General features: G+C 64.6%; 2 protein-coding genes across 7 annotated transcripts; one reads left to right on the top strand and one right to left on the bottom strand.

Moving 5' to 3' along the window:
* The first annotated feature begins 1,415 nt into the window (after positions 1 to 1,415).
* Positions 1,416 to 5,130, top strand: FAHD2B (fumarylacetoacetate hydrolase domain containing 2B). Of its 2 annotated transcripts, none has more exons than XM_040538463.1 (8): positions 1,416 to 1,500; positions 2,718 to 2,930; positions 3,587 to 3,803; positions 3,901 to 3,960; positions 4,073 to 4,235; positions 4,346 to 4,454; positions 4,547 to 4,634; positions 4,959 to 5,130. In XM_040538463.1, the coding sequence occupies exons 2-8, from the start codon at positions 2,725 to 2,727 to the stop codon at positions 5,019 to 5,021; spliced, it is 906 nt and encodes a 301-aa protein (XP_040394397.1). In that variant the 5' UTR covers positions 1,416 to 1,500; positions 2,718 to 2,724; the 3' UTR covers positions 5,022 to 5,130. The 2 variants fall into 2 exon arrangements, with proteins under 2 accessions (XP_040394397.1, XP_040394398.1); XM_040538464.1 differs by having other exon boundaries at positions 1,483 to 1,545.
* GPAT2 (glycerol-3-phosphate acyltransferase 2, mitochondrial) lies at positions 5,101 to 16,124 on the bottom strand. 5 transcript variants are annotated; one of them, XM_040538459.1, is made up of 23 exons: positions 14,947 to 14,982; positions 14,219 to 14,302; positions 12,901 to 12,994; positions 12,190 to 12,303; positions 12,004 to 12,077; positions 10,438 to 10,548; positions 10,005 to 10,133; positions 9,043 to 9,142; positions 8,816 to 8,952; positions 8,547 to 8,646; positions 8,121 to 8,327; positions 7,900 to 8,010; positions 7,528 to 7,613; positions 7,327 to 7,439; positions 7,039 to 7,109; positions 6,695 to 6,959; positions 6,473 to 6,621; positions 6,304 to 6,381; positions 6,001 to 6,126; positions 5,779 to 5,899; positions 5,516 to 5,569; positions 5,368 to 5,423; positions 5,101 to 5,289 (listed from the first exon to the last, which is right to left on the bottom strand). In XM_040538459.1, exons 4-23 carry the CDS (start codon positions 12,301 to 12,303, stop codon positions 5,173 to 5,175), a joined length of 2,319 nt encoding a protein of 772 aa, XP_040394393.1. In that variant the 5' UTR covers positions 12,901 to 12,994; positions 14,219 to 14,302; positions 14,947 to 14,982; the 3' UTR covers positions 5,101 to 5,172. The 5 variants fall into 5 exon arrangements, with proteins under 5 accessions (XP_040394393.1, XP_040394392.1, XP_040394391.1 ...); XM_040538458.1 differs by lacking the exon at positions 14,947 to 14,982 and adding an exon at positions 15,888 to 16,124 and having other exon boundaries at positions 12,865 to 14,302; XM_040538457.1 differs by lacking the exon at positions 14,947 to 14,982 and adding an exon at positions 15,888 to 16,124 and having other exon boundaries at positions 12,901 to 14,302.
* Between the last annotated feature and the right edge of the window lie 1,798 nt (positions 16,125 to 17,922).

Below are 17,922 nucleotides of genomic sequence, written 5' to 3'. Positions count from 1 at the left end.
GCTGGGATTGGGACCGGGACCGGGACCGGGACCGGGACCGCGGTGCTGGGGCTGCTCGGGATAAGGAGCGCAGGGACTCGGAAGGGTAACGCTGCCCTCTTGCGACCATCCCATGGCGCTGCCTTCCTCCTCCCGGGCTCACCGGCACTTAGACGGGAGGGAAACGCCGTCGTGACCGGTTTCCTTCCCTGTTCTGAGTGTTATTCTATAGACAGGAGGGTTGGGGCAAAGCCGGTGCTTACAGCAGAGCGTGTCCCTTCTCCCAGGGACTCACCTCGCTCAGTTTAGGGACACCAAATCTCAGGTGGGCAATGAACGGCTGCATGAACAGTTTTGCAGCTTAATTCAGATGATAAGGCCCCGTGGTGCGTTACAATGCCCCATGTATGAGTTAGGGGTGGGATAAGACCCCGTGGTGTGTTATTACGATACTCCATATACGAGGTCGGTGTGGGATGAGGCCCAGTAGTGTGTTATGATGCCCCATATATGAGTTTGGTGTGGGATAAGGCCCTGTGGTGCGTTACAATGCCCCGTATGAGTTTGGTGTGGGTGGGATCAGAGAGCAATTGCACCCACACCTTATATTACAATCACTCCCAAGCGTGACTTCAAGGACGCAAGCTTGATTGCATTGATTCTGACGTGAAAAACTTCACGGGCCTGTAATAACAGATGAGCAATCACAACAAAAGGTGCTTGAACTTTATGTGGGCTGTGAATAACAGGAATTGTAAAGATGTATTTTCACTGCTCCCATTTCTGCTGCGGCTGTGGAGTAACAGTCGCTGGGTACCGACAGCTAGGACACAGGGCACAAACCCCAGGTCTGGCTCAGGATTTGTGCACCGGACAAGGCGATGAAGCCACACACCCTTAATAAACCCAATTTTTCCTAATCCATGCGGTGACCGCGGAGGCTGTGGCTGCCCCAGCACCGTCACAGGGGGCTCCCAGCCTGGCCCCAGCACCCGCGGGGATGGGGCTCCCGCAGCACCCCCGGGCGGCCTGTCCCGGTGCCTCGCCGCCCCTATGGCGAGGGATTTTTCCTAATTCCTCCCTAATGACCCCAATTCCTCCCTAATGACCCCCCCTTAACTTAAAGCCATCACCCCTCATCCCATCACTGCGCCGCCTGACCCTGACCCCGCTCCCCAGCCCCGCCAGGCTGCCCCAAGGGCCCCCCAGGTGGGGAAGTGGCTTTTTTTTTTTGGCTTTTTTCCCCTAAAAGTGCCCGGCGCGGCGCTTCCCGGCTCCTTCCGTCCCTCCCCCCAGCCCCCGGGCCGGCCACGGCGGCGCCATCATGGCGGCCGCCCCCGTCTCCTAGCAACGCCAGCACTTCCTGGAGGAAGGGGCGCGGCCCCCCGCCCCCAGCCGCCATTGGCTGCGGGGAGCCGCCTCCTCACGCTCCCATTGGCCGGCCCGCTGAGGGGGGCGGGGACTCGGCTTTCACGCGGGCGGCGCGGGGTTAGCGCGTGCCCGGAGGGCGGTGACGTAGAGGTGACGTAGAAGGCGCCGGGATCCCCCGCGCCCCCCTGAGAAGGGGTCGGGGAAACCCCCCCGGGTCCGGGGCGGGGGGGGGGGGGGGGGGGGCTGGGGGGGATTGGGGGGCGTCCCATGGGGGCTGGGTTTGGGGTGCAGGATTTTGGGGGGGGTTCCATGGGATTGGGGCTGTGCAGGACTGGGGGGGTCCCTTGGGGTCGGGGCTGTGCGGGATTTGGGGGGGGGTCCCTTGGGGTCAGGGCTGTGCGGGACTGGGGGGGGATCCCCTGGGATCGGGGCTGTGCGGGATTTGGGGGGGGGGTCCGATGGGGTCGGGGCTGTGCGGGATTTGGGGGGAAGATCCCATGGGATCAGGGCTGTGAAGGATCTAGGGAGCATCCCATGGGATTGGGGCTGTGCAGGATTGGGAGGGGGGGTTCCCATGGGGTCGGGGCTGTGCAAGATTTCAGGGGGGGTCCCGTCGGGTTGGGGCTGTGCGGGACTGGGGGGTGGTTCCCATGGGATCGGGGCTGTGCAGGATTTGGGGGGGGTCCCATGGGATCGGGGTTGTGCAGGATTTCGGGGGGGGTCCCACGGGGGCTGGATTTGGGGTGCAGGATTTTGGGGTGGGTTCCATGGGATCAGGGCTGTGCAGGGTTGGGGCTGTGCAGGTTTGGGAGGGGGTCCCGTGGGGTTGGTGTTGTGAAGAACTGGGGGGGGGGGGGTCCCACAGGGTCAGGGCTGTGCAGGATTTGGGGGGGATTCCACGGGACTGGGGCTGTGCAGGATTGGGGGGGGGGGGGGTCCCATGGAGTTGGGGCTATGCAAGATTTCGGGGGGATTCCCATGGGATTGGGGCTGTGCAGGTTTGGGGGAGCATCCCATGGGATTGGGGCTGTGAAGGACTGGGGGGAGATCCCATTGGGGTCGGGGCTGTGCAGGATTTGGGGTGGATCCCCTGGGATCAGGGCTAGATAGTGGTGGGGGATATGCTCCCCGCTGTGCCACGGGACCCCAAATCCGCCTGGGTCCAACCCCAGCTGCACCCCGACCCCCTCCTCAGCAGGGATCTGCAGCCCCTCCTGGGATCCACCCCTGGGAGGGATCCACTGCCCGCAGCCTCCTTTTGGGGATCCGCTCCCCACCCTCAGCCCGGGATCCCCCCCTCCCTCTGGCTGGGGGCTCGGTCCCGGTCCCAGCCCCGGTGCCCACCGTCCCCCCGCCACCACCCGCAGGTGCCGGATGCCCCCCGGCCGCTTGCCCGCGGCGCTGCCCCGCGCCATGCGCCTCGTCCGCTTCCAGGGCCCCGGGGGGGCCGAGCCCCGGCTGGGGCTGGAGGAGGAGGAGGGCGGGGGCCTGGTGGACCTCAGCGAGGCCGAGCCCTCGCTGCCCCGCTCCATGCGAGCCTTCCTGGAGACCGGCGAGCACGGCCTGGCCGCGGCCCGCAGGTGGGCTATGGGGTCCCGAGATGGGCTATGGGGTCCTGAGGTGGGCTGCGGGGTCCTGAGGTGGGTTACGGGGTCTTGAAGTGCGTTTTGGGGTCCTGAGGTGGGTTTTGGGGTCCCGAGGTGGTTATCGTAGAGTCCTAGAATCACAGAATGGCTTGGGTTGGAAGGGACCTTAAAGATCATGTAGTTCCAACCCCCCTGCCATAGGCAGGGATACCACAAGAGTCCCAAGGTGGGTGTCGGGGTCCTGAGGTGGTTATGGGGTCCAGAGATAGGTGCTGAGGTCCTGAGGCAGATTACAAGGTCCCAAGGTGGATTATGAGGTCCAGGGGTGGGTTGCGGGGTCCTGAGGTGGGTGCTGGGGTCCCAAGGTGGGTGATGGTCCAGAGGTGGCTGCCAGGGTCTGGAGTTGAGTGCTGGGGTCCCAGGGCGGGTTATGGGGTCCCGGGGTGGATTATGGGGTCCTGAGATGGATTATGGGGTCCTGAGGTGGGTTACAGGGTCCCAAGGCAGGTTATGGGGTCCAGAGGTTGGGGTCCCAAGGGTCCCTGGTGCCGTCCCCATGCTCAGCCCCATCCGGAGGCGGGTTATGGGGTCCAGGGTTGGGGTCCCGAGGGTCCCTGGTGCCGTCCCCGCGCTCAGCCCCGTCCCCGCAGAGCGCTGGCCTCGGGCCAGCACCGCCTGCCGAGGGCAGGGGCGCGGCTGCTGGCCCCCATCGGCGACCCCGAGAAGGTGATCTGCGTGGGGCTCAACTACCGCGACCACTGCCTGGAGCAGGACGTCAAGGTGCCCAAGGAGCCCCTCATCTTCAGCAAGTTCCCCAGCGCCATCGTCGGGCCCTTTGACGACATCGTGCACCCGGCCGAGAGCAGCGTGAGTGCCCCGCGGCCACCACCCCGTGCCCTCCCCGTCCCAGCTGGGGGGGGTGCAGCCCCCCACCCGCCCCCCCGAACCCCGTTTTGTCCCCCAGGAGGTGGACTGGGAGGTGGAGCTGGCCGCCGTCATCGGGAAGACGGGGAGGCACATCCAGGTAATGGCAGCGCCTTGTGCTGCGGGGGCGGGGGGGGGGAGGATGGATGTGGCCCTGCCACTTGTGTCCCGTCCCCCCCTGTACTGTCTGAGTGTGTCCCCCCCGCCCCCAGGAGTCGGCGGCGCTGGAGCACGTCGTGGGCTTCACCGTGGCCAACGATGTCAGCGCCCGGGACTGGCAGATGCGGAGGAACGGGAGGCAGTGGCTGCTGGGGAAAACCTTCGACACCTTCTGTCCCCTGGGGCCGGCCATTGTCACCAAGGACTCGGTGACAGGTGGGGACGGGACGGGGCGGGAGGCAGACCCCGGCTCGCCCCCCCCACCCCACTCGCCCCGAGCGTGGGGTCCCCGAGGTGTCCCCCGGGCTGACACGTCCCCTGCGCAGACGTCCACAACCTGAGCATCCGCTGCAGCGTCAACGGGCAGCTGATGCAGAGCAGCAGCACCAAGCAGCTCGTCTTCAGGCTGCCCCAGCTCGTCGCATGGGTCTCCCGGTACGTGCGGCACCGGGAGGGGGGGGGGCCGGCAGCGTCCCGGCTCCCCCCGCGTGTGGGACCCCGGCTGATGGCTCCCCCGGTCCCCCCAGGTTCGTCACGCTGCGCCCCGGGGACGTGCTGCTCACGGGGACCCCCCCCGGTGTGGGGGTTTTCCGGAAGCCCCCCGTGTTTCTCAAGGTGAGTGCGGGGTGGGGGGCTCGAAACGGGGCCGGGAGGATTGGGGTGGCGGAGCAGGGGTTGCCTCCCGGTCGGATTACACGCTGCAGGCTTTACACCTTCCTCCCCCTGCCCCTTCTCACCGACCCAGCGCCCCAAACTTCCCCCTCCCAGGCTCCCAGCTCGTGCTGGAGGTGGAGACCCCCCCGCGGCCCCCCTCCCCACCCGCCCCGCTCCCCCCTCCCCCTTCCCCACGGGGCACGCACCCCTTCAGCCCAGGAGCCCCCACTTTGCCCCCCGGAGCCCGCAGCGGGCGCGGTGCCGCCAGCGCCTCCTGCCTTGCAGCCAGGCGACGAGGTGCGCTGCGAGATCGAGGAGCTGGGCGCCATCTGCAACAAGGTGGTGTGAGGACCGAGCCCCCCCTCCCCGCTTCGACCGAGCCCCCTATCCCCGGGCCTCGCCGGGCCGCGACGGCGTTCAATAAATCCGCACGAGGAGGAGGGTGCTGCTCCCTCTGCGCCCGCAGCTGGGTTTATTGCTGCGCCCCGTAGCCGGGGGGCTACGGCTGCACGAACTGCTGGATGAAGGCTCGCAGCTTCCCCCGGCCCTCGGAGGAGCGGAAGGGTTGGGCGAGGTGCAGAAGGGGCCCCGCGGGGCTCGGCGCCTCCTCCAGCACCTGGGGAGGGAGAGGGGGGGGGGGTCACAGCGAGGCTGCTGGGGATGGGGCTGGGGGGCAGAGCCCGGCCGTGCTTACCCCCATCTCCTTGAAGGTCCGCAGCGTGCTCAGCGCCAGGCTCCGGGTGGGGCGCTCTGGAGGGAGAAAAATCCCCGAGGGAGCCCCCCCCATCCCACCTGCAGCCCGGCAGGGGTGGGGGGACCCCCGCCGCCAGGCCCCGACTCACCCAAACCGTCCTTCTCCGCGAGGAACTGCTGCAGCGCGCCTGCGCAGGCTGCCTCTGCGGGGGGAGCGGGGTCAGCACCACGGTTGGGGGGGAAAACCCCGACACCCTCCCGCTCCGGGGCAGCGCAGCCCTCGTGGGCTTCAGCGGGGGCTGGGGCTGCGAGGGTGGGTGCTGCTGATGTGCCTCAGTTTCCCCCAAAGCCGAGCAGGGCTGGGGTGGGGGTAGAAGAAGGAGCCATGGGGGTATCCTGGGGGGGGTCCTACCAGGCTGGGGCCAGCTGGGCTGCTCCAGGAAAGCCGCCGCTCGCGCGTAGGTCTCCAGCACGGGGCTCAGGAGGCGGCAGAGGAAGAGGAGGAGGCCAGGCGAGCCTTCGGGGTCTCGGAGCTGGCGGGGGGGGAGAGCCCGAAGTGGAATGAGTTTGTGGAGCCTCGGCGCCCTGCCACATCCCAGGGGCGTGGGGGGGGGAGGGGGGAGCCCCCGCGCACCTTGAAGCAGCGCTTGCAGACGTCCTCGCTGTCACTGTCGCTGTCGGTGAAATCCACCTCGGCCCAGGGCTGCCACTTGCTGAAGGGCCGCGGGGCCAGGTCGCACAGCCAGCGCTCGTTCTCCGACTGCACAGCGACGCCAGGCACCCCTGAGCTGGCACCACACGTCCCTGTCCCCTCACCTTGGCCCGGGGGGGGGGTCCTCCCCAGCCCAGGGGGGAGCAGGGGACAGGCGCCCCAGTCTCTTGTCCCCGAGCAGGACCGGAGGGCACGGTGAGGGCTGAGCAGAGCGGGGGCACCCACCTCATCAGCCTCCAGCAGCCCGCACAGGATGAGCTTGTCCAAGACGTCCTGGCCCTGGTGCTCGAGGGGCTGGCAGGGCTGCCAGAGAGGAGAGGGGGCTGGTGAGGAGCCGGCGAGTGCCTGGCCACCGCCACGCGACGGCAGCTGTCCCCGTGCCGCCCGCTCCCACCTGGAGCCCCAGCAGGCTGGGGGGCAGCAGCTGGAGCAGCGCCAGGGTCTTGTGGAGCAGCTCGTCCTGGCTCAGCGTGATGCTGGAGGGGCAGGCGGCCGCCCCCAGGAAGGGCAGCATCTCCAGCAGCAGGGCGCGGATGGCGCAAGCTGCCAGGAGAGCGGAGCGAGCGGTGTCACCGGTCCCCAATTCAGAGACCCCCCCCGGTGCCCTGCTGCTCACCTCCCACCGCCTCGCCGGCGAAGACGGGCAGCAGGGCTGCGCTGTGGTGGCTCAGCTCCCGGCGCGCCTCCACCGAGACCTCGGGGACCACCAGGACGTCACCAGGGGGTGCGAGGTGGTAGAGGGTGACGTGGGCTCTGAGCAGGGCCAGGCTGTGCCGCACCAGGGCGCGGAGCTGCCCCGAGAAGCCCACGTCGCGCTGGCGCACCAGCGTCTCCTCCAGGAGCCACGCAAAGTCCGACATGAGCCGGGAGAGCAGGACGCCCTGCAGGGAGAGGAGGCTGAGCTGGGCTGGGGGCTCCGAGGCCAGCCTGGAAGCCCCCCCGCGAGGCGCCTCGCCTCACCTGGCGGTGCTTGTGCAGCAGCAGCGCGGACGTGATGCCCACGGCCGTGACGGCGGAGCAGGCGGCGCCGTCTGCGGGGAGCGAGAGGTGCTCGTTTGTCTCCCTTGGCACTCGGTTGTTTGTGCTCTATTTCCAGCACGGGCGCTGCCAGGCAGCAGCAGGAGCAGGGACACGCAGCCCCAAGGGCGTCCTGCTCCCCCCCGCAGCCTGCACGGCCAGGCGGGCGGCTCAGGACAGACGGACGGACGGACGCCCCCCTCCCCGTCCCCCCCCCAGCAGACCCCTCACCGCTCAGGGCGTGCAGGCCCAGCTTGGTCACCATCATTTTGTCTTCTGCCTCCGAGCCGGGAGCCGTTCCAGGCGCCGGACCCTCAGGCTCTGCCCTCTCGCTGTGCAGCTGGCTGGAGATGTAGAAAAGGGGGTGAGAGAGGTGGGAAAGGGGAGGGCTGGGAACAGGCGTGGGGGGGCGAGGGGCTGCCGCGGGCTTACTGCGTGCCGAGGATGGTGGGCAGCAGCAGCTCCTCCGGCGGCTTCCCCGCGCTGCTCTGTCTGCTGAGGGTTTTGGCCACAAACTCCTGGGGAGGAGGACGGAGCCCGTTACCGCCAGCAGCCCTCAGCACCACCGAGATGAATCCACGCCCTTGGTCCCACCAAGAGCTGCCCCACCGAGCCCCAACTTCCCCTAGGCGTGGGCTCAGCGGCTCTCTGGAGGATGCCGGATCCCCCCAGAATCCCCAAACCTTCCCACGCATCCCCCAGAGGTTTGCAGAGCCCAGAGCATCACGGCAGCACATCCCCTGGGGCTCGGCCGCATCCCGGGAGCCAGCTCTGCCCCAGAAGCCGGACGCGGTGCCGCGGTACCTGCAGGGAGAAGGGCTGGGCGAAGTCCACGCGGGCGCAGCCGAGGCGTCGGCGCAGGGCTCGGCACGCGGCCCAGAGGCAGGCGCTGAGGCTGAGGGGCCGAGCGCCGTGCTGGGGGAGAAGTGGGGTTAATTAATTCATTAATGGGGCGGCGGAGGGGGGACGCCCCCACCCCGATTCAGGTGCTGCCCCAGGGCAGGAGTGGGCTCGGGGCCGCTCACCGCTCCGCTGCCCTCGAGGCAGTCGGGGGCCAGGTCGTAGGCGATGCCCACGGGGACCAGGAGGACATCGGGGACGGCGCCGTCCCGCACGGCTCGGTACACGGGGGCCAGCCACTCGCGGGCAGCGGCCGAAAGGCGCCGCGGGGCGCAGGGCTCCTCCAGGAAGATCAGCAGAGGCTGCCGGCTCCTCAGCACCTCCTCGACGTACTGGAGCAGAGGGGGGTGAGGCTGGGGGTGCCGGTGGCACCGCAGGGGCACGCGGGAGCTGCCACCCCCCACGGCCGGGGGCTTCAACGCAGCCCGACAGCCTCACCCATCTGCCAGCACGTGGTGCTGCAGGTCCAAGAAGCCTTCACCGAGCGCTTTGGGTGCTCGGGGGGGTTCTTCCCTCCCAGCACGGGGGGTGAATGTGGGAGCTGGACTTACCGAGGCAAGCACAGCACCTGGGAGCCCTCCGTCCCGGCCGCTCGATGTCTGCTCCATCCCCACAGGCAGGAAAACCCCTCCCAGGCAGCGAAGCAAGGCCCTGTTGGGGAGGAAAATGCTGTGGGTGGCCCCCATGAATGGGACCACGTTCTCCCTACCACCCTTCTGTCCTCCCTGCCACCCCTCTGCCCTCCCCACAGGCAATCTCATTCACCCTGTGCAGGGAAACAGCCACGTGCCGGGCTGGAAAAGGACTCCCCGTGCCTTACCGGAGGCGAGGGCTGCAGTTCGAGCTGCCCACCGTCACCCTGGGCACCCCCAGGCCGTGGGAGAAGAAGAGGAAGGAGAGGAGCAGCCCGTCCAGCCGGGATTTGTGCGTGGAGAGGAAAACCAGCGGCACGTCGGGCTGTGGGGACGGAGGAGGCGATGAGGACTGGGTGCTGAGGGGGAGATGTGCAGCCGCGGCGTGCCGGGAGCGGGCGGCCGGGCTCCTCACCGTCGTGGCGGCCCTCAGCACCATCTCCAGCTGCCCTCGGTGGAGCTGTACGCTGAGGAAGAGGCGGCTCAGGAGCCGGAGCAGGACCCAGCTGCACAACCTGCGGGACGGGGCAGCACAGCAAGGCAGTGAGCACCCCTCCAGGGGCCGTGGCTGCACCCAAAGCCCCCCGGAGACCTCGGTCGGGCTACGAGACAGCACCCAGGCATCATCCGGGGACGTGGCCGCTTCCCTCAGCTCCCTCACCCCCCTCCCAGGCACAGTCCTGACCCTCCCCTGCCTCAGTTTCCCCAGCCAGGCACAAATGGGGCTGTGCGAGACGGTTCGCTTCACCGCATCGACTCCCGATCTCACTGCTCAGCTCCCATGAAGCAAATAAACAGCTTTATTATAAATTAAGTTAAAACACTAAAGGCTGGATGTGACAAGACCACCCCCCTCTCCCCCCGGTAACAAAAGCTCAAGTCAATTACCCCTCCATCTCCCCGTCCTCCCGCACGCTGCTTACGGGAAGGATCTGAACGCTTTTATCCCCTGGGTAATTTCTTCCCTTTAAATACTTCAGACTGCTCAGAAGGTTCTTTTATTACAGCTCAATCAGACGAGCAATTAGGGTACAATGCAACCTTTAATTGCCAATTTCTCAATGACAGGAGGTAAAAAGGAAAAAAAAAAAAGGGGGGGGGGGAGAAAAAGGCGAAATTTTCTTTTGCTTTGCTTTGATTTCCATCCCCCTGGCGTGGCTCCCCCCCCCCCCCCCCCCCCCCCCTACTCCAGCATCGTGTTCCAGCTCTGCGGAGGGGAAAATGTCCCTAGGAGGCCGTGCGAGACCCCAAGGAGCAAATCCCCCTGGCAAGGGGCTCCATGCCCCAACTGAAGAGCGGGAGGGAGCTGGAGTGGAGCAGCGGGACTGGGAATGCCCCAGCCGGGGGCTGGGAGCTGCCGCGCGGCCCCGCACCCACCTGAGCACGGGGAGGGAGAGCGGGGCCTGGATCCCAGCCAGGATCTCCAGGGCTTTCTCCTTCCACCGCCGGTGGGACTCGCTGTCCCCCCCCGAGCCACGGGCCTGGCCGGCAGCGACGTCCCGTACCCTGCAGGGGAGGGGAAGGGAGGGAGACGAGGTGGGAAGCGCGGGTTAACGCGGGTTTTTTTTTCAGCCAAAGCCGCTGTGAGTTACAGTAATTACGATGTACCGGCTGCCAGCCCCGTGCTGGATAATTAGCAGTGACAAGGGGCGAGGTGACAGGTGCCTGACGAGGCCACGTCACCCGGCGCCGCAAAGCAGCAGCAGCCAAGAGACCAAACACGGAGCAGCCTCTGCACGAGGACGCGCCTCTGCAGGGCCCGGGTCCCGCTGGGGAGGTGACACCGAAGCCCCCGGCTGTCCCCACCGACCTGCGGCTGCGGCAGACTCTCTCCGGGAGGTCCCTGGGGGTGTCGGCGGGCACCTTCCAGTCCCAGACAGCCAGGAAGCAGCAGAGGCGTCGAACCAGCCAGCCCCGGTACCTGGGCATGGAGACAGAGCGGCGTGCCGGCGGTGAGAGCAGCCGGGGCTGCGGGACAGAGCACCCCCCTGCTTTTTTAGGGGGCTGTTACCGCGTCAGCCTCCCTCGAACTTGCTCTTTGCACATTTAAGACTTTTCTCCCTGTTTTACAGCTGGGGAAATGGAGGCACTCCGCTTGGTGCAGAGCGCTGCTCCAGGCCGCCCCACTCCTCACTGGATTGCTGCCCGCTTTCCTGGCACACAGAAGGAAATCTGGCACTGCTAGGGAAGAGCTGGGGGCTTCCAGGCTGCGAGGAAAGCTCTCCAGGCACCCTCCAGCCCTCCCTGCCTCAGCAAGCCACCCCTGCACCTGCTGACATGTCCCCAAAGCTGCTCTCACCAGCACCTCTGCCAGCACCAGCACTGCTGCACATGTCCCAAGCCAGGGACTTTCCCAAATCCACCCCAAATCAGAGCTGGGCAGCACCACTGGGTCAGAGAGGGGTGTAAATGATGTTCCAGACGTCGCAGAGCGCGGGGGACCCAGCGTGCGACAAGGCTGTGGGTGCCCAGGCAGGGACAGAGGGTCTCCACACCTCCAAGCTGTCTGCTTTTGATCTCGGCCTCCCATCTCCAGCCTCGTTTTTAGCATCCCGCAACTCCTGAGGCGCTCTGAGCGGAGATGAATTATTCAGAGTTTGAAAGCTGGGAGCTGGGATGTTTCAAGCAGAAGGGAGCGTAATGACCCGATTTGGAAAAATACAGCGCAGAATTGCTGAGCCGCCAGGGACCGCTCGGAAAGGGAGAGGAACCGGAGGAGTCCGGCACCTCCAAAAACTCGGGCTAAATTCAACGACAGGCGTTTGGCAAGCGAGCGGCTCCTGGGCGGCCACGTCAGCTCCTCAGCTGGAGCAGAGGCTGGTTCACACCAGCTGAGATCCCCACGGGGCCGCGGGGAGGAGGAAGCGCATGGGGGCTGGCGAGGCCATCTCGCGTCTCCCAGGGGTGGGAGCGAGCTGGCCCCGCGTGCGTGAGCTTCTCCTTGTGCCGGAGCCAGAGGGGAGAACGAAAACACCCTCTGCCCCCTCTCAGGCTCTTCCCAACAGCTTCAAGAGATCAAGTTTTGATTTAAGGAGTCCCAAGCCCTTGACACCTTGGCTGACCGCTCTTCCAGGCCACGAGGGTGACAGTAAGCAGAGGAACGGACCAAGCCCTTTCCTCTCTGCTGTTATTATCGCTCTGCGCTTGGAGATGTGGCTTCCACTCAAAAAATAATTAACGTGACTACTTTCTGGACTAATTAGTGAGCGAGGATGACAGAGAGGCGTCCCTGCACTCCAGTGCAGCAGGGGAAGTCGGTTCCCGAGGGATTCAGACAAGAACAAAACCCAGAAAAAGGGATTTGCCCAGCGTCCCTGGCACGGGGCTCTGCTCCGAGCGCCCACGCAACCACCGGTACCGACGGTCCCGTCCTCACCTGGTGTCTTCCTCCGTCACCTGGGCGGCGCTGCGGAAGCCGAGGGAGGAGAGCTGCGCGTGGTAGAAACCATCCTGGGAGCAGGACAAGGGAAAAGGCTGGAGGTTAGCCCAGACCAGCTGGGAAAGGCAAACCCACCGCCACTGCACCCCCAGCCCCTCGGCCGAGCCCCCGCAGCGGGCTTACCCAGCTCCTCGGCGTGCAGGTCTGGCAGCAGCGCCCCGTGAGCGGCCGGTATTTGCCCAGAAAAGGGATGAAAATTTCCAGTTTCTGCCCTGAATCACAGACCCAGGTTTTCATCTGAAGAGCGAAAGAAAGACAGGGAGAGGGAGGGATGGCACGGAACCTCCTTGCCCTGGAAATATGAAGTGCAGGCAAACGCGCCCCCAAATGCACCGGGGCGAGGAGAAGTCCCACTTCTAAACTCTCTGGGGAGAAATAAAGCTGCCACGTGCTGGTGCAAACCTCCCGTGGCCAAGCCCCAGGTTCATCCTGCAGCTGCCTTCCTCCCCGAGCAGCCCCCTACAGTTAGCTTTTAAAGGGGGCTTGTAAAAAAGATGGAGAGCAACTTTCTGCTCGGCCAGATAATGACAAGACAAGGGGAAATGGTTTTAAACTAAAAGAGGGGAGATTTCGATTAGAGGTTAGGAGGAAATCCTTCACTCAGAGGGCGGTGAGGCACTGGCACAGGCTGCCCAGAGAGGATGGGGGTGCCCCGCCCTGGAGGTGTTCAAGGCCAGGTTGGACGAGGTCCTGAGCAACCTGATCTGGTGGGTGACATCCCTGCCTGCGTCAGGGGGTTGGAACTGGATGATCTTTGAGGTCCCCTCCAACCCGAGCCGTTCTATGATTCCAGGACACATTTGTGTGCCACTGTCACCGGAGGAGCGTGGGGACCTGGAAATGGTGAGACCAGCACCCTGGGGTGATCACCGTGCTCCAGCAGGAACAAGCGCTCGGAGAAGCGTCCGGCACGGCCCGTGGAGGTCAGCTGGGGAGAAAAGGGCAGGAGAGAATCAGTGAGAGTCAGGGTGTGCAGGAAGGCTGTGGAGGCCCCTTGCCCCCACGACAGCAACCAAGAGACCTCTCCCCACACAACCAGGGTGGAGGCGATGGCAGCATGGGACCCACGGAGTGCTGGGAGGAGGTGCTGAGCCCCTCTCCCCACTTCAGGCATTTGAAGGGAAGGGACTGGCTCCTTGGTGGGGAAATGAGTTGTTCTACTGCAGAAAGAGAGAAAGGGAGGGAAAAAAAACAGCAACCAACGCTCCAAAAGCCCTCGGGAAAAGAATTTGTTCTTTGTAATACAGCTCCGGCACGGCTACAATTGACTTTTCCCTCCCACACCTTCCTCCCCGCAAGCAAGGAGTTGCCAATCTGTACCCAACAACCCCATGGCATCACCAAGACACAGAGATCCCCAGGACGGCAAGGACAGGCGAGAGTCGTGCAGGCAGGGTGGGATGTAACGCTGTCCTTCTGCAAATCTCCCCTCCCCAGACACCTGAGAGACACTCAGGCTGAAACCCTCAGTGCTTTGCAGCCCGGGCTCCACGCTGCTCTTCAGGGAGATGTTTACACCTCAAAATGAAGGAATAATCCTTGATTTTCAATCCCAGATTTTCAAACCCAAGCAAGGAGTTGCTGCATGACACCAGCCAACAGCAAACGCACCGACTGCTGATCAGCAGGGACACTTCTCCCTCTAAAAAAACAAATGCAGAAAAGTAAACCGTGCTAATGTGGCTCACGGATGCCAGGAGGAGCGGGGTGACAACCACAGTGGGGACATCCCAGGGTCACTCACGTGCCCACACACGAGACCCCTCTGGCAGAGCCGGTGCAGCCCGTGGAGGCTGCAAACACTTCTACCCCCGCTTCACTTCGGAGCAGAGATTTTAAAGTCATTTTATTCCAAGAAACAGCACTCAGTGAGGCTTCTCCTGGCAGCAATGGGAGCGCGAGCACTTGCTCACGCAGAAAAACAACCTGTTTTTCAAATCTAGCAGGGGAAAAGAAGGAAACAGGGGCCTGGCATCAGCCTGCCCCCGGCCACCCGGGCACCTGGCGGGAACCCACAGGGGACCCGAGCAGGGTACACCATGCCTGGGTACACCGGGGCGCTCGTGGCACGAGGGAACAGGGCCAGCACACGCTGGCACTCACCATGTCCCCGCCACGGGGACAGCCTGTCCTTGTCCCTAGGGAGCCTCACCTGCCTTCGGGCTGTGACGGCGTGGGGGGGACGCTCGGTCTCAGTGCGGGAGGGGGACGCTGCCCCGTGTCCTGTGCCGCACAGCTGGGGAAGAGAAGACAGAAAGTGGGCAGAAAGAGTCGGTTTGGGGTCTGGTCCTGCAGAGGGGGCTGCTGGCACAGGGCATCCCCACGGACCCCACTGGGCTGGGGAGGTGCAGGGGGAACGGACCCCGCATGGGCCCCACAAAGCTCTTGGTGGGGTTTGGGAACCCACCCCCACAGACCCCACGGGCACCATAGAGCCTTGCTCATGGGGAACACACCCCACATGGACCCCTTACACCCCCCATGGACTCCTTTCACCCCACATGGGCCCACTGCACCCCACATGGACCCCTTACACCCCACACGGGCACCACACACCCTACATGGGCTACACACACCCCACATGGGCCCCACACAGCCCACATGGACTCCTTACACCCTATATGGGCCCATTCCACTCCACATGGACTCCTTACACCCCACATGAGCCCCACACAGGCCCCACAGAGCCCCGGGGTCTTTGGGAGCCCATGCTGCACGACCCCACAGGGCCCTGGGAAGGGCACAGGCCCCACACAGCCCCTATAGTCGTGGTCTGGGGGAACCCACCCTACACAGACCCCCAGCCCCCCCAGGGCCATGGTTTGAGGTACGCCCCCCCCAAGGCCCCATAGAGGCCCCACAGGCCCCGGCCCTGCTCACCACCGCCCGGCCCGGCCCGGCCCTGCCCGGCCGCCCCGCTCCGCCCCCCGATGGGCACGGCCCGGCACGGCCCCTCCTGGGCCTCGGACCCCGGGGTGGTGGCCGTGGCCCTGTGTCCCCCCCAGACGCCCCAAATCCCGGTCCCCGTCCCCCCTTGTCCCCCCTGTCCCCCCTTTGTCCTCCCCCCGTCCCCGACCTCCGCAAGGCGACGAGCCTGCGGGGGCTGCGGCGGGCAGGCCTTGAGTGAGGGTGGTGAGGGAATAAGGTGGGGGGGGAAGAAAAATCAAGGGAAAATAACAAGTAAGGAAAAATAAAAAAGCATTTATATAGAGGGGGGGCAGCTCCAGAGCCTGGGCCGGGGCTTGGGGCAGGGGGACTACGTCCTGCCCACCCCAGGCCCAGCTCTTTTGGGGTCCTCCAGCTGGCTCTGTGTTCTTCCATGCTTTTTCCCTCTTTTTTCTTTTCTCGTTCGTCACTTTTTTTGCATGTGGGGGGGAGCTTTTTCTCATTTTTTGGCTCTTCCTCAGTTTTTCGATCTTTTTCTCACTTTTTTCTACTTTTTTCTCACTTCCCACCAGACCCCAGTAGCAGCAGAGCATCGCCCGGCGACCCCGGCAAATCTCACCCCGTACGGAAGCTTTCACGCAGCCCAGCCCATAATTTTTAAAAATTTTCAAGCATTTTCTCCGCAAAGTGCCTGCTGCGGCTTTTCACCCCCCCAGCGCGCCGCCGCCAGCCACGCGGTGGTGGCCATGGTTACCGTATCTCCCCTTCCCTGCCTCGCGCCGCACTGCCATTAAACCCAAGTACAAATAAAGCGCTTTCACAAGCCCCGGCGGCCCCAAAGCCGCTCCCAGATCCTTATTTTTAAATATTTGAATGGAAAGAAGCATTTTTCCCCCATGAAGAAACAGATTGCCCCCGCCGTGTTCGCGCCTGACCTCCCTCCACAGGCGAAAGTGGCCAAATGTTGTCACCACCCCGAGAAATAAAATAGCACGGGACGGAGGGAGCGCGCCGCAGGGCTGCAATCGAGCTCGTTTCCATCCCCGGGGAGCCCCGGAGCTGCAGGCTGAGACCTGGCAGGAGCTCGTCACACCTCAGCATCGCCCACACTGCTCCCGCACCAGCGCTTTCCGTCTGAGGTAGACTGGTACCAGTTCTAGCCAGCCACTGGGCCTGAGCATCCTCCCTGGCAACAACCTCTGCACCCGAGGGAGGAGGCTGGGCGCAGCAATTAACGTTTCTGCTCAATTAACCTCTCCCTGCGCTTCCCCATCGCTGGTGGGGCCGCGGGTTGGCTCAGCAGCAAGTGTGGGGTCAGCCCAGCCTGAGCAAGCCCCCGAGCCCCCGGCGCCTCCCCCGGGGAGCACCGAATTCCAGAGGCATGTGGACTGACGCCACACGCTTTGGGGTCTAACCAGGGCTTTTTTTACAAGTGTTTTTTTTTTTTTTTTTTAGCTTTAATCCTTGGGATTTAAAAATACATATATATGAATTTACATGGCCTCTTTTTTGCAGCAAACCTGGTTACGCTGAGTAGGGGGGATTTTAGTGAGTCACCATGACAACCCGGGTGCTGTTTTGGGGAAATTACCGCGGAGAGAAGGGCTGTGAGAGCCTGGGGAGTGGGGGGGAAGGGGTAAAGGGGGCTGGAGGCAGCACTGGGGCTGGAGCAGGCATCAGCTCCCAGTGGGGCCATGCCCAGCTCCATGGGATCAAGCTCAGTGTTATAGGACCATGCCCAGCCCCGTAGGACCATACTCAGCCTCATAAGACCATGCTCAGCATCATAGGTCCATGTCCAGCTCTATAGGACCAAACTCAGCCCCATAGGACCATGCCCAACCCCCTAGGACCATGCCCATTTCCATGGGAGCATGCTGAACCCCATAGGACCATGCCCAGCCCTACAGAACCATGCCGAGCACCATACAACAATACCCAGCCCCATAGGAACATACCCAGCCCCACAGCTCACCTCGATGTGGGGTGCAAGGCGGTGGCAGATGGGGGTTGGGAGGGCACGGGGCTAGGGCTGGCCAGGGGCCAGGGTCTTGGCGTGCGCAGCGGCCCCGGTCGCACGCCCTCTCCCGCGCCGCTGTCACCCCAGCACTGTCCCAGCGCGCTGGGTCGGGCCAACAGCCGCCGGCCTCTGCTGGCTTGGTCGGGGAGGGAGGGGGGAAGTGTCCGGGCTGGGAAAGGGCTTCCAAAAAAAGCTCAACCCAGTTTCGGGGTGGCCAGAGGTGATGTCCCTGATGGGACGGGGAGGTGGCGGGGGGCCAGCACTGCTCCACCACTGCAGGGGCGAGCTGTCCCCAGCCCTGTCCCCCGGGGCTGGGCTCAGCATGTGCGGCCCCACGTCCTCCGCTTCTCCCTGGGCTGGTGGCGGGGGGGCCCGGGGTGGGATGGGGGCACAGATGGGGTGAGGAGCCCGGGAATATGTGGGTCAGGAGGCAGCAGTGTGGGGCACAGGACCCTGGTATAAGGCAGGATTTGGGGGGGGGGGATCCTGCAGCACTGGGGGCACCAAGCACTGGTGGGGGTCCCCATGCAGTGGTGGGGGTCCCCATGCACCACTGCGGGGCACCGTGCACCATCGTGAGTCACAACGCAATGGCATGGGTCACGATATACCGGTGTGGGTCACCACCCTACACTGGTGTGGGTCACCGTGCGCCGTCGTGAGTCACGGCACAGCAGTGAGTCACGATACACCGCTGTGGATCACAGCATGCCACCAGGAGTCACGATACACCAGTGGGGTCATGACATGCTGGTGGGGGCTGCAATACAGTGGTGGGGGTGATGCTACACCACCGTGGGTCATCGTACACCGGTGTGGGTCATGATACACCACCGTGAGTCGCGATACACCGGTGTGGGTTGCAATGCACCATCGGGAAGCACAATACAATGGTGTGGGTCATGATACACCAGTGTGGGGTGTGGGGCGCTGCTGTGGGGTGCGACACA

This window comes from Cygnus olor, chromosome 27, assembly GCF_009769625.2.
Source record: "Cygnus olor isolate bCygOlo1 chromosome 27, bCygOlo1.pri.v2, whole genome shotgun sequence".
NCBI classification, from domain to species: domain Eukaryota; kingdom Metazoa; phylum Chordata; class Aves; order Anseriformes; family Anatidae; genus Cygnus; species Cygnus olor.
This window is presented reverse-complemented; position numbering and strand designations above follow the sequence as displayed.

Coding starts and splice junctions, on each gene's coding strand:
- FAHD2B (XM_040538463.1), top strand. CDS start 2,725: ATGCCCCCCGGCCGCTTGCCCGCGGCGCTGCCCCGCGCCATGCGCCTC. Junction 3,961..4,072: donor AGACGGGGAGGCACATCCAG/GTAATGGCAGCG, acceptor CCCCGCCCCCAG/GAGTCGGCGGCGCTGGAGCA. Junction 4,635..4,958: donor AGCCCCCCGTGTTTCTCAAG/GTGAGTGCGGGG, acceptor CCTGCCTTGCAG/CCAGGCGACGAGGTGCGCTG.
- GPAT2 (XM_040538458.1), bottom strand. CDS start 12,303: ATGAAAACCTGGGTCTGTGATTCAGGGCAGAAACTGGAAATTTTCATC. Junction 8,647..8,815: donor AACTGCAGCCCTCGCCTCCG/GTAAGGCACGGG, acceptor CCTCCCCAACAG/GGCCTTGCTTCGCTGCCTGG. Junction 5,570..5,778: donor GCCCAGCTGGCCCCAGCCTG/GTAGGACCCCCC, acceptor CTCCCCCCGCAG/AGGCAGCCTGCGCAGGCGCG.